The sequence below is a fragment of the Ceratosolen solmsi genome, unplaced genomic scaffold (assembly GCF_000503995.2).
Source record: "Ceratosolen solmsi marchali unplaced genomic scaffold, CerSol_1.0 scaffold6, whole genome shotgun sequence".
Classification (NCBI taxonomy): domain Eukaryota; kingdom Metazoa; phylum Arthropoda; class Insecta; order Hymenoptera; family Agaonidae; genus Ceratosolen; species Ceratosolen solmsi.
Genome location: NW_011948414.1, coordinates 11,423,367 through 11,439,559, shown reverse-complemented (window position 1 = coordinate 11,439,559; position 16,193 = coordinate 11,423,367). Strand labels below are relative to the sequence as shown.

The following is a 16,193-nucleotide window of genomic DNA, read 5'->3' as shown; positions in this document are numbered from 1 at the left end:
CATCGTATACCGTTGATGCGTGATCTCAAACCTTCACAATTATCCTATATTCGTTAAAGAAACTGTTGCATCTTTGAATAACTAAATATATAATTTAGACAGTGATTTTCTTCCAATTAAAATAACATTAAATAACAATGTACTTATTTCTTTTTCAACAGTTGATTTTCATTTATTGTTAACCTTGAATATTACTATTTGCAAAAATCTATTTACCAAAATTAATAGTTTCAATTTTAATCATCATATTAATTATATGAGAATTTTGAATTTATTATATTTTAATTTATTATAAAACTTATAATAACTTTAATGATAATTGTTTTAATTACGAATGCTTATATTTAATAATTTAATATTTTTTAGAAATTTAGACAAATATAAAACACTTCAAGAATAATCAATAAGATAAATATTATTTAAGAAAATATGAAATATGTATAAACGATAGGAAATTTAAATAAATTTGAATTTAAAAAATAAATAATTTCACAAGATATTAAAATAATTTATCCTACAGAGTAATTTAATTATAAGAAATTAATTTAAATTTATAAATAAAGTATGTAGAAATCATTTTACATGTGATATATATATATATGCACACACATATATTTGATTAAATATTCAATTATTATATTAATAAATAAAAATATCTTAATTACCAAATTCTACTAAAAGTTATTTAAATTTTTTACTTTCATTTACATGCCTCAATGTTGATGGATTGGCAATTAATAAATCAGTATGGAAATATTAATTTTTCACAACTAAATGAAAGATTCATATTTGTCAGAATAATAAATTCATGTAAAGCATACTAAGAGTTTTCTATAAAATATATAATGTAATATCATTGGATCATTAACCAATTTCTTGAGAGAACAACTTGAAATAAAGAAATCTTGTAATATGCACCTACTTTCAATAACTTTCTATAACTGAATAATGATAATAGGAGAGAATTCTTTTATATGTTTTAGCGAAGTTGTACAAATACTCTGTCTTTAAAACGAAAACATTATAAAGTCTTTTATATTCATTAAAATAGATAAATTAAAAAAAAATCAAATATAAACAATTATATGTAAGCCACATCAAATTCAACTAAATAAGATAATTGAAAAGTACAATTACGTTACTCAGCCAATGGCATTAGTTATTTAAGAATAACTTAGAAATTTTTAAAAATCATTTTAACATAATGATGTAGTCAGGAAAAGAAGATTTCTCAACAACATAAATCATAAAATAAAATTAAAAACCAGTGAATAAAATAAAATTAAAAATCTTTTTATAAAGCAACTGTTAGAAATAAATCTGATAAAATTTGCCGATTTAGCAAATAATTGTAAAGATAATATGCTCCGATTTTACATTAAGCTTACAACTCTTCGGTAGCTGAATTTAAAATAACATTTGAACAAATCAAGTCGATACTACGAAAAAAGCTAATTATAATGATCGATTATATTTTTCAGTATCACGGTTGATGGGGGCAGCGGCGAGTGCCGGAACGAATATGGCTGGGTGCTCGGTGGGCCAGTCGATGGGAGATATGACAAAGTCCTCGGGTATGGGCGTAGGCGTCGGCGTAAGCGTCGGCATGGGCGTGAACGCGATGCAGTTTCCCTTGGTGCAGAGGCGGAAGCGCCGAGTCCTCTTCACGCAAGCGCAAGTCTATGAGCTCGAAAGGAGGTTCAAGCAGCAGAAATACCTAAGCGCCCCTGAAAGGGAACACCTCGCTTCCATAATTCATCTCACGCCCACGCAGGTTTGTGCGAGACCTGATTTCTTTGGGTCAATGCTTGTCCATTATTAAGATTGTACTAAATGAGTGAAAGATCATAAAGTGACCTTGAATATGATTAGAGTCAAAATTCACTATTTTAACACTTAAAAAGTGTTTTGATTGGGTTAAATATTTGATAAGATAAAAGGATATCCAGCAAGAACATTATGTATTTTTAATTGTTTTTATATAGTAATGATATTGTTGTATTTTAGTGAGCGGATGCAGTACTTTCTAAAATAAAAAGATCATTCGTAGTCTTGTGATATACATAGGTGCTATGAAAAGGCAACTTTTATGTAAATTTAGACTTGATTACATTGATAACTAGAACTAATGAACACAGAGACTTCAAGATACATCATTAGATATTAAAAAAAAAAATTATTTATAATTTTCGTATTACATATGAATGGAAACGATTATTTAAATTTTTCTATTAAATAATTATAATTCTTACCAAAAAAATGTTAAGAGTATAATAGAATTTAAAATTATTAAAAATTTATGCTTCGTCAAAACGTTCGTAGACTCATAAATTTAATTAAGCAGAAAATGCTAAATTTTATTCAATAAGCAATCAAAATCAAGCATAGATATCATTTTTCATATACCAATTAAGAATTAATTATATCTCCCATTAAATAAATATTTTTTAATAATTATATAATATTTGAATTGTATAAAAATACTGTCATATACTATATAAAAATACAAAAACGAATAATATCTTATTCTCTTTCTCTAATATAATTATGTTATTTTACGAAATAAGCATACGCGGCCTTTACACAAGCCCCATGCAGAGCCAATTAGAGCTTCTAATTTAGTCAATCGACATCGAATTCGTCATTAGCAATAGTTACACAGTCAGACCCAATTGTCTGAGCTATATTAAGTGATACAAGATTCAAAGAATTTTTTTTTCCAATGGAGAAGATGGTAAGGGAGGTAGAGGCTGACGGTAACAATAAATAATTGTTATTCAGATTATTGGTCGCATCCTGAGTTGATTCCTCTTCTGTCTCTTATAACTTTTTTATTTGTGTCTGTGATCACTTATCTCTGGACTATTGCAATGACGTGCAATGAGTTTATTTAATTTATTTTAAATAGCTAATACCCAAATACTGTATTGTCCACAGTGAATTATATAGTTTAGTAAACAATGATTCTTTTGTTTTTATAAACAATTATTAATTATAAAAATAAAAATAATGTTAAATTATTCAAATTATTATTAATAATTTTATTATTACATTGTTTAATTTTGTTATATATATATATATATATATATATATATATATATATATATATATATACACACAGACATTCATACGAGACAAAATTTTTAATAGTTAATTATTAGAAAATCATTATTTATTAATATTCTATTAATGAACAATGTGTTTTATATAATTACAGTTAATTTTTTTTCTCATATAATGATTTTATTGAAACAATTTTTTTTTTAGATATCTATTAATATAAATATATTAATTAACTCTTTTTTAATATTTATAAGGATAATTATTCTAATCGTAAGAATGTTAATATTTATTAATCTTTATTCATCTTTTATTGTATTTAACTATTTTAATATTTCTCGTAATCAGACACTTGATTAAATTTGATTTTCATTTAAATATTAATTTAAAATACTTAGTATGAAATTAAAAATAAAGTAAACCGACGGTATTGTAACATTCAATTGTAGCGATTAAGTAGTGAATTATAACAAAGTCAACATTATCAAAAATAAACTTCTATTAAAAACGACTTGATTAACATGATAACAAGGCGATACTGGTGTCAAATTTATTCAAATTTAATAATTCGATAAGATACTACGATCATAATAGACATAACTATTAGGTAATTATAGAGAAAGAAGCAGAGTGAATAAATTAAAGTAAAATAGCATTTTATTAAATGGAAGTCGATACACTTGAGATCACAAAAGATTTTCCATAATATATAGATCGTTGTCTGCTATAAACTGCAAATTTGTCTGACTGTAGAAGCTCGGTCAGATCGATGTGACTTGAAGCACGGAAGTCCGCAGAGTACTTAGAGTTGCCTGATTGCAATCAGGGGGAGTTTTCATCGAGGCAGGGCGTAACGACTCAAGCTTGCTCTAGAAAATGGGAGAATATAGCACACGAATATAAAGATGATGGGGCATAAGTGAATATGCCTGAGAGTAGAAATTGCTTATCTATAAATACTGCCTTATGCTTTGTATGCGTGAGCGTTAATATAATCTTTGTCAAGATCTTTCATCAGTATGTCAGCTTGATTTCGAAACATTGTATTGAAAAATATTATTTTCAATGGTTCAAATTAGTATTTTCTCATGTATTAGGTTAATGAAGATATGACATACAATTGAAAATTACAAAGTATACATACATTTGTATAAAAAATTGATAATTTCCAATTATTTGCATATTTTCATACTTTAATAACATATCAAGGTTATTTATAATTTTATATTTCTTGAATATTAAAATAAAATATTTAATATAAATAAAATATTTTATACCCTTAGTGTTTGATGTTTTTATATCCAAAGAACATAAATACTTCTTGTATATTTTTATAGTCCATTATTAAATTATAATATTAAATTTTTCGTACTTGAAATTTAATATTTAAAATTTGTATTAGTTTGAATGGGTACTTTTATATACATCGACAATTATCTTTTTTATTTTTATTAATACAAACCGTTATACAGTACTAATACTAATGGAATATATACATCAATTTCTATAAATATTAACATGATGAAATAAATCTTCATGAAAATTATTATATTCAAAAATATATATAATATTTTAAATACATTTAATCTTGTATATATAAAAACCATAATTTATAAATTCAATAGTATACTTTATGTTTTTTTATTAAAAATTAAAAGAAAGTTTAAAAATTATATTTACTTCACAATTATTTAAAAATATTTTGAATATTTTAGACAGTAACGTTTAAACATTAAAAATTATTTAATCAATTTGTATATAGTTCATTAATGTTTCAATTCAATAATTTTAAAGATTTCATTGACAATAACTAGAGTTTCAATAATGTTAAGTATCCAGTTAAACATTTTTCTTTTCAACTTTCAAATAAGTCTTATAACATTTTTTTTGACAGAATACTTTTAATATTCCATATTGATTATTTTACTTTTATGATATATGAAAAATATTGATTTATGAAAAAGCAAAAAACGAATATAATAGCCGTTATTTAAGGAAATTATGCTTTAGTAACACTATTATTGTATTAAATCGAATAAGTTATATTATAATTTATAATAACTCCAAAATATCGTTAATTTTCGTATATTATTTATAAAATTAAATCTGCTCAATTATGATTGTTATATTTTATGTTTATTTAAGAATATAATTAACACTAAAGCGCTAAATACATTATCTATTTCACATAGACCTTCAATTCACCTTTGTGAAATAAAAGTATACATACAAAAATAATTAATTTCATATTAAAACAATTTGAAAAATGATCGAACAATTTAGATTCGTATCTATATTAAATGTACATCATTCATAAAGTCAATAATCAGATTTAAATTAATGATCAATTGACACGAGTAACTAGAATTTTTAGTTTTATATCTATATATATATATATATATATATAAGAAACTGCAGATTAGTATCAATAAAAACCTTATAAAATTATTAATTTTGTAGTACCGCAGTTGCAGGAGAATTAAACTTATAAGTGTTTAAGAGACAGAGGGTATGAGTGCATCTCGTTTTTTCAGATCTCGTACAATATCAAGTAACACGCGATAGCAAGAGAAATAAAGACAGATAGGGTAATAAAAGGGAGCGAGAGAGAGAGAGAGAGAGAGAGAGAGAGAGAGAGAGAGAGAGAGAGGAAAGCGAGCAAGGTGCAAAGAAAAGAAATTTTCAAATTCCCAATACAATGATGTCTACTGCATCAAATCTCTTGAATTTTTTCTATTATTCAATGGTATGAAATTGTATGTGAGTTATATTGTTTTTGGTACTTTACTTTTTACAAATAACTCAAATAAAATTATTTAAACAATATTATAATATTATAATCTTTTAAATGTCGTGATCGTAATCGTAATAAAGGCATAAAATAATTTTTTTTTTTTAAATATATTGCATTCATAATTTACGAATTTGTCTACATAATAATAACAATATCGTATAATTTAAGGTACCATTATTATTTTTGTTATTACTTGCACATATAAATTAATTAAAAATATAAAATAATAATATATTTCAAATGTAAAGGCAAACAATAGTGCTTCAGAGAAATCAGATTACATGCAAAATCAACGGTTTTTTAATAAAAATAATATGTACATCAATTCAATTAATTTGATAATTCCTTTATATAGTTTATTTATATCTTATACCCTTATATGTTTTCTTAACTTTTTATCTTATTGTATAAAGATAAATTTTGCTATATAATATAATAAAAAGTAAAATCAATTATTAATTTATTTTATATTATATTGTAGAAAATATTAAAAGATTTTTTATAGTTAAATAAATAAATACATTTATAAAAATTTAAATAAATAATACCAACAATTATCTTTTAAGAATAAATATTTTGTTAAATAAATGGTATTTAATGGTAATTGAAACAAACAGATTTATTAGAATTAAAGAGTTTTATACTTTATTACTAGTTTCTTAAATCATAAAAATGACTTATGCTATAGTAAGACAACTGAAATTTATGAATTTTTATGTAATATTATTAAATTAATTATATGAGAATTGTATTGAAATTTTTTCGGATTTCATATTTCATAATTATATGGTGCTCCTGAAAAATGATCTCTTACGTAAAATAAAAACATTTAGCATGCTTTTTGTTTTTAAATTCACTAATTTATATTTTCAAGTTGTATTAAAAAATATTAAAATTGTCTTGAATTTGAAGATTATATTCATCAATAATTTAAGTTATCGTATTTATTATTCAAATTATTATTCTGAAATCTATAATTTTTAGACTTGCTTTTTTTTCCATTTTTTTGCATATATCACTGGTCGTGCTATATACATATTTTTGCTAACTTCATTCTTCATAGCGGCGATAGTCTCTTCACACGAGATATACAGATGCGCGGTTCTCCATTTTGTGCTCGCATTGTTGCTCTAAGTGCAGCCCCTATTGTTACCACCATTCGTTCCCTCACTCGGCCACTCCTCGCTAGGCTCTTTGTAACTCGCCATTGTTATTATTATCGCTACTGTTACACAGGATATTCTATCTCTATTTCTCTTCGTACGTGCGCGCACGCAAGCATACGCACACTCGTACACTTTTTACGTTTTTTGTATTTCACCCTTTTCGTTCTTTTCGCTTCTTTTCGTCTGATGTGCCTTGCATAGAGGAACCGCTTGCAAAAGCTTGGTTTATGATGTCTTGACAAACAGCTGCTATAAGTATAAGCGTCATGCATCAAGACAAATTACCTTGTGATATAAGTAGTTTATTCTCTTGTTCATGCTCAATATCATTATTACTAAGGTTTTAGTTACTTTTTTGCTTACTACATTAATTACTCGTACTTGATTTTATTTTCTTTTCCTTTACTCATTACTTATCGATAATGAATAAATGTTGTTTCTTTAAATGTTCAATCTCTGTTATTTACTGACATTACGAAGGTCATTCTTTTCATTTCAAGAAATCGCGCGGTCTTTTTTTATTAATATGTATGCAATTCACTGGACGCATCTTTTTAAAAAATTATTTACATCATTCCAAACTAGCAGGGAGAATAATATGTTATTGAAGATTATTAATAATTCCAATTTCAAAAGGCATAATTATAATAAAAATAATTCTAAGAATCTAATAATTCTGTAAAGAAATATGTAATATGCCACTATTATTTCAGAAACAGTATTGTTTATCATTTCAGCCAATGTATTGTTTATCGATCCAATATCATTTATTTCTATTATTAGATAGTTAGTATAAAATAGTTAAAAAAAACTAAGGTTACGAATACTAAGAAACAAATAGAATAATACAGAGTATGTACAGTTATATATAATTTCTAATGACTCGAATAAATTCAATTAAAACAGTCGTAAAGCAAAAATTAATATAAAATTAAAATTAAAAGAAACGATTAGACAAAGGAGAAAGAGAGCAAGTTATGTATAGAAACTTTTTACATAAATTTGAAAAAATTGCAAATAGTAAAGAATTCTTAAACATAAAATAAAGAAAACGATTAGTGAACAATATTAAATACACTGATAATTTAAAATTTTATTATTGCAGTAAAATTTAGAATACATCATTTATTGAAAAAAAAAAAATTAATTATAAAGTTGTACTAATGCGATTTGATAAGACTTTTAACTCCCATTGTAACATTTAAGTATCTAATTAAAAATTAAGAAAATCTTTTAAATATTAATTTGAAGTTATACATGTATACTAAGATCTTGTAATATCTTAAAGAGTAACTAAAATGGAAAAAATTGAATTCCTTTAAATTTATTTAGAATAACATCATTAGAATTTGTCGGAATAAAGAGCTATTCTCGTTTAATCGAAACTAAATATCATGCAACTACGAATAATCGTTCAATTTGAAAAATGTTATGTCCATTCAACGTATAAATAAAATTGATTATAATAATAATACTTGACAATATAAATATTTGAATATTCACACTGAATTAGAAGCTTTTAATCGTATTAAGATGTAAAATATATTAAATTCAGTAATTGTTATCTCTAATGATTTGATTTAAATAAGGATAAATAAAAACTAATTTTCGATTAATTATTCAAATAATTTTTTAATCTCAATTTATTAAAATTTTATGTTAAAAGAATAGAAATTTTAATAAATCACAATAGACAATGATTTCCAAGTAAACGTTCATTATATTTCGTTATCTTTTTTTATTTATCATGGAAGTGCATGATAAAATCTATGATGATACTCTTTTTACCACTACTCACAGATATGTATATGTATATATATATATAGGCATTGATATTAAATTTGATAGAGCAGGAAAAGCTGATGTGGCTTTTGCTGCTGCCATATGAACTGGTACTGATAAAGAGGCTCTCTTTTCAAACTTTAAAAACGTGTATGCATTTTCTGCCACACGGAGGTAAGAACCTGTAACGAGCGAGGGTGCATACATTGTGTATCCCATTATGTCTTCTTCTTGTTAACACGAATTTTCAAATACAAATTTTTTTCATATAAAATTTATTCTATATAATTTTTATTGAAATTTAATATTACATAAAATAATTTGTTAAGAAATTTAATCCACTTACTTTAAAAATATTAAAAAATATTGACTTTGTAGAATAATTAATGGAGTATAAATTATATGGGATTATATTATAATTATTAAAGAAAACTTACGATAAATGGGGCATCAATGATTGAACAGATTAAATGTAGATTTTTGAAATAATAATAATGATATAATGAAAAAGTTAAGACGATAATTGATATAATGAATGTAAGTATAATAAATTTGCAAAACTTTATGACGAAAATTTTGCTCATAAAATTTGCCTCGATTAATAGTGTATAAAGTATAAATTGCAGAATATTCATATGATAATCAAAGAAATAGTCCTTATCAATTTTGCAATTCAAATTGGCATTTACAGTAAATGAAAAGTTCGGTATCGATATATTTGCACTGGGCTTTCACATAATATGAATGAACGTATCAATGAACACGGGAGACAAAAACCCCACGAATGTCTATAATTCCGAGCTTAGTTTTGAGGGTAATCAGAAAATCATTTACACTGTAACAGCGGTTTGAATAAGTGGGGAATGCAAGGCAACTTAAAACAACAGTAGGGTTGATCACCCTATGTCTTCCCTCGTTTTGCTAAGCCGTCAAATTTAATAGGATCAACATTAGTTTATTAATCCTTCTAATAATAATTCGACGACTTCAATTTATTGACAATAAGTTACTTTTTTTCCCTTTAACTTCAAATGTCAGATATTATTGTTGAAAGTTGCGAAATATATATATATATATATATATATATATATATTAACCATAATAATAATCATGATACTATATAGTTTTTAGTATAATTATTACTAATTTTAAAAGATCTGGAAATATATAATGAATACACATTTTACTTAATAGTTGATATATTAACGTTTTTCTTTTCAATTTATTAGTATAAATTTACTGTTGACGTAAATATTAAATGAATTGTCGCTATTATAAAACAATTTTCAATAATATCAAAGAATATATTTTAAGCTATAAAATAAACTGTCCAAAAGTACAAAGATATACGTAAGGAAAATTCACGTATAATGGAACGTATGTTATACCATAATCTTACCTAATCTTATCTGAGAAAAATTTTATGAAATATAAATTATTATATTCCATATATAAATATATGTTCAGTGACTATCACTTTCGAGGTTAGGAAAAAACACATATATTACACCGTCTACTTTGACTATCACGTTATCGTTTATTAAAATGTTCTCGATTACTTATATCTATGCAACAGTCATGAATAATTTTTTATTATAATGTACGAAATAACGAGAATTTAATATAGTGATATAATACTAACTCTTCTTAGTTCTTCAATCTACAATTACTTGTTTTTCTTCTATTTATCTCTTTTAAAACTAGCATTTTATATTGTATTCGGGTCAAATTATTAATTAGATATTAAGCAAAATTGAATAAATGTCATTTTTGATAAATTGAGTTATAATAAATGCTTGTAACTACGTGTATATATATTTATAAGAATTTGAAATTTTATTTTTATACTCTAATTATGCATAAATAAAGTCTATTATATATTATTCGTGCAATTCATTTGCAATGTCGAGATATTAATAAATAAATAATTTCATGTTAGAGTTATTGTTAATATCTCATTTATTGTAAATTGTTTGATCATTTTATAGTTTTATACATTGTGTTAAATTAAATTAAAAATTATGAATTTAAACAGATACTATATGCCTATATAATTAACGAATAAGAAAAATTCAAATTTTTAGATCTTCGTATTATTTTAACTGTATAAATTATAACATTTTTTCTTTTTAAGATTTGACCGAGTAATAATTTAAAAAGAATTAATGTAAATAGAAATACAAAAACAAATGTACAAAATTGCTCAATTTCATAACTTTGATTTTAATAAATATATTTTGTTAATATAAAGAAATTGAAAATTTGATTAATTTGTTATTTAAAAATTTTGTAAATAGTGTAATTTTTATGAAAAACGTTATATAAAAGAAAGTTTATTTTATTTGTAATTATACGATTATAACTAATATATTTGAGAATTAAAATTCATATGAATATCATTTCAGATTAAATAATAAAAATGGCAAGATACGCGCGGCATTTTAAATCACGATTTTGATAATAATTTTGTTAATAAAATCATTGAATGCATACTCTAAAGTATTATAATTTATAGTCTTGTATTAGTAAATTAAATTTAAGCTAAATGAATATAAATTTACAGTTATCGATTAGTTTATAATAGCTAAGTGTTATTATTGAAGCTAAGTTCATTATTATTGAGTAAAACTTGTGTACATTACTTATTAATTAATAATTTTATAAAAAATCCGTATATTTAAGCTACATTTTAATTTAAATAAATTTTTTAAGTAAATTTTTAAGTAAATTTTATGTAAATATTATAAAAAATAATTCAATTATTCGTAATTTTATTATACATAGAAATTATAATAATATATTGCATAGAATAATTAAATTCTTTCTTGAAAGTAATGATAAATACATGCGAGTAAAATAAAAAACCGATAAAATTGTAAGGTATTAATGCCATAGCTGAAACCGTTTTTCATGTTGAGTATAAAGTAATGAATAAGGTTCATTATAATGTCAAGAAAAAAAAAAAGAAAAAAGAAATTCATCAAAAAATAACTAAAAATAACAGGTTGCAGTCGAAAAGACAGTCGATTTCATGGCTCATTAACTTTTCCTTTTTCTCGTCATAGTTATCGTTTTTTTCCACTTCTGAAAGTTATGAACATGATCTACAGTAACTGTTATGCAGGCCTGCAACTCATAATTGGAAATTAAAGTTAAGCTCCCTGTGTTAAGTAAACTTGAATTCCCTGTCATGGTTGGTGGTCAACTTATAATACTATTATTCTATTTCTTCTTTCCTCTCTTCTTTTTGTTTGGCTTAATCTCTCTATTTTGCGATGTAGATTCCTACCATTTACGTGCCTACTATCGAAGATAAATACAGTCTTAGTCATCATAAATTATACCTGAGTAGCGTGAACGAAAAGCCATTGATGATTTTATCCAAAGTTTTAAAACGAGATTCTTCGCTTCATCTTTTTTTCATTACTCATTGTTTGCTCACTGCTTGAAAAAACTGAAATAAATGGTACCCAGTGCTAGTGTTGTTTGTAATGGGTAAACTTGAAATCGAAGCTTTGAGAATCACTGTGTCGTTTAAATTTTTTATATTTTTTACTATTTATATTCGTTTTGAATCATGAATTAATCAAATAAATAAAATTTATAATTTTCAACTTTTCGTAATATTATTAATTTTAAATAAATAAATAGTCTATTTGATGTAATGATTAAACAACAATAATATTAAGATTAATAATTTTCAAAGATAATGTTAGGAATATTGAATGTTGGCTTATATAAATGGCAGAATGTAAATGCAATAATTTCTAAAATCTAACTTGTATTAATTTACGATAATTCTTAATAATAATGTTAATTCTTTCTATGGATTTTTATTTATTTTTTATTTTTAAATTATTTTATTACCACCTTTAATTTTGAATTACGTGAATTGGCTTATATTGTAGTTGTTTTTTTTTAAATATCAATGAGTTTTAATCTTACAAATTAAACATTTATTTTTAAAGGATGAATATTTCAAAATTAAAAAACATACGAATGATACTAGCAAACAAATATTTAAAAAATTAATACATAAATTATGACTTAAATATTTATATCATATTTTATATCATATCTTATTTTTATCCACTTTTAATATTTGCATTTTTTATTAACTATTGTGTTCATAAAAAAAAAAAAAAAAAAACTAGACAGATTCTAATACAGATTCTGAAAGAATGAATATTTTCAGCTATTTTGTATTTAAATTTAATTAAATCAAAGTGGTAGAAAAATTCAATTTTTATTTACATACTTATAATTTTAATGATTAGCTTTGAAAATATTTTATTTGGTGATATAATAATAATAATTTAGCAATGTTATAACGTAGTGTTTCAGTCATTACCTTCGCATTTACATAAACTTACAAAATTGCTGATTTAAACTATTTTATGTTTAAATTGATTTAATTATTAATATAAAATTTTCTATCCTTATGTATTATAAATACATAGCCATATAGATTGATCCATCATTTTACTATGTAGTGAGAAAAGATGGCGCGAATAAAATTTGAGAATGAAAAAATCAATAAATAGTTCGAAGTTTTTGTGCCGCGTCACGTCTTTGCTCTGTTTTTATTGTTAATTCCACGCTTGCAGTACCTATAATATCATCTTTTCTTATGGTTCGAGGCCTGTGTTCAATTCTATTTCGTCCAACTGCGGAAAGCTGTTTACACAGTACATTGCTATAGACAACGGAGCGACAACGTTGGTGCGGATGCCGGACTGCCGGTTCTCTTAAAATAACAGTTTTTCTCATTCTCCTCTTTTCCCCTTAACATGCACATCGGAAAGAAAAGGTGAAAGAACGAAGTAGGGGGAGATGATGGTGCCGAAAGAAAGAAAAGAAGAGAGAAAGAGAGAGAAAACGAAGCGCTCTACTTAAATGCGTACACATTTTTGAAAAGCCACCAATGCTATAGAGGAATACGTGCGCCAGAAGTACTACATTCAAAGTTTATTCGATTTTCCAAAATTTTCCACCAGTTAGATCGACACGTTTCAATAAATACATTATTGAGATTCTTTTTCATTTTGATTAATTTTTATTCTATTCTTCTTGGTTAATCATGAATATATAATTTTTTATATATTATATGATGAACTACAACATCATTAATTTTAAGTACACTTCAATAAAAATTATTTAATTTCAAAAAAATATCAAGTGTGAAATATATACAATTGTGAATATATATATATATATAGTATTATTATATAGTATATTAATAATATTTTCAAAGTATAAAGCATAAATATTCCCAAATCTCTTAAATACTAATTTGGAAAGTAGTCCCTATAATAATGCCATTCTAATATGCCGGATACGATTGATTAAGAGTGGATAAAAATTACATATCGGTACATATTGTGACCTGTATTCGTTTTTAGTTTGGGTACTTCGAGTGAAAAGGCACAACATTATTCCGAATGACGCGCCGGCAATGAAAGGTCAAGGAGCAAATGAAAAGGTGTTAACGAAAGAGAATATATGAGAGTCATTTACAAAAGTAGATAAGACTCTCAAGAACATAAAAGCTTCAAGAGAAGAGATAAAGACGTAGTGCATAATACGACAGAGGTAGAGGTAGAGGTAGAGAGAGAGAGAGAGAGAGAGAGACAGGTAGAGGGAGAATAAGGGATTGATATTTAAAACGTTGGTACATGACCAGTATGTTCGAAGGTGTATGGTAAAGAACGAAAAGTGAATATGTAATATGCGATAAATAGTACAAATACATTCTCATTGATTGTACTTTCTATTTAATGATACTTTATTACCATTATTTTCTTTTGTTAATATTTAAACCGGTATTTTTTTATCATTGCATATTCCATCTATTCTATTTTGAATTTGTACATTTTTTTTTGTTTTATATTAGTATATTAATAAGTGCATTAAAAAATGTTTATTTTTAATAATTTAGGATATGTTAATACAAGTATAAATTTATATATATGTATGTTATAATAAAATTAATTAAAATTGTATTTATGCAAAGTTCTTCTCATATATTCACAATTTTGTATTCAACTTTAAAACACGAATATAAGAATAATTTTAATTAGTCAGAAAATTTACATACATATTATTGATCATATTATTCAATGGAAAATTTCTTACTTAATAACTTAAAAATACTAATAATAAACAAAATAACTTATACGTCACATATTCTATCAAACGAGAACTTTTAAAAAGCTTTCATCGAGCCAACTCAAAAACTCTCATACTTAACAATGGCCAAGTTGCTCACTACCGCTTATCCAGCTCCTCTGCATATGCATACTATTCTCTTCTATACACGTAGGTGAGCATTTATGCTACAATACAAGCATACACGTACATATCCATATACACACCTATATATATATATATATATATATATATATATATATATATATTCTTCAACTTTTGTTCGTACTTACCAAGCTACACTACTCGCTGTTAGCACTCTTGATATCATAAGCCTTTTAGAATAGAAACTTAAAAGAAAATGACAACATAAGTATGTATATATAAGACAGAGAGAGAGAGAGAGAGAGAGAGAGAGAGAGAGAGAGAAAGAGAGAGAGTTGAACTAATAACTTATTGTTATGAAATGTATTTGTATCTAAAGAAGTTGTACTTTCTGTATGATCATGAATTCTATATGTAGACATTTTTATACTGCTTTATATAATAAGTAGTATACCTTCAAATAATTTATTATTGATATTATATTATAATTAAGTAACTGATGTTGAGCAAGATATATAAAATATATACAAATCAATCCAATAGTAGTAAATTTACTATTTGGCAGTTGCATTCCATATAATGCAAGTATTGACAACTATCTACATACATATTTGAATTATTTGAAAAATATATTTAAGTTATTATGCCCATAACATAAAATTCAATATTTATTATTTTACTTTAAAATATTAAGACTTGATAATTAATAAAGATAAATTAATCAAATTTTTTATATAAAATGTGTATAAAACCTTGTTAAGAAGGAGATTGAGATCATTTCTTACAATATTTTCTTTTGTTATTTTTTCTATTTTAATTTTTATTTTGATAATAAAATTTATTTTATTACAAAATTACTTCAAAATGAATGGAAAACATAAAAAATAATCATGATTATTTCAAATTATCCATTGTAATCTTCGAATAAAATTTGTGTAATCAAATAACTTAACATACTTAAATATTGACTAATATGTTATTATATATATTCAATTTTTTTAATAATATTTTATAATACATTTATATATTAAATCAGTATCTATTTCAAGAAGCTATAGGAAATTTTATTATTATCCGATCGATTTTAAAAATTAATTTTAAAACGTTAGCATGTATTCATGTTTTTATTACGTATAACA

At 24.2% G+C, this 16,193-nt stretch overlaps 1 protein-coding gene across 1 annotated transcript in view; it reads left to right on the top strand.

The window, feature by feature from the left end:
- The window catches only part of LOC105368076 (homeobox protein Nkx-2.4), a 34,962-nt gene that overhangs the window by 6,217 nt on the left and 12,552 nt on the right, over positions 1–16,193 (top strand). Inside the window, exon 2 of the mRNA XM_011506982.1 lies at positions 1,482–1,774. Coding sequence (XP_011505284.1) covers positions 1,482–1,774 — 293 coding nt within the window. The remainder of the gene's footprint in view (positions 1–1,481; positions 1,775–16,193) is intronic.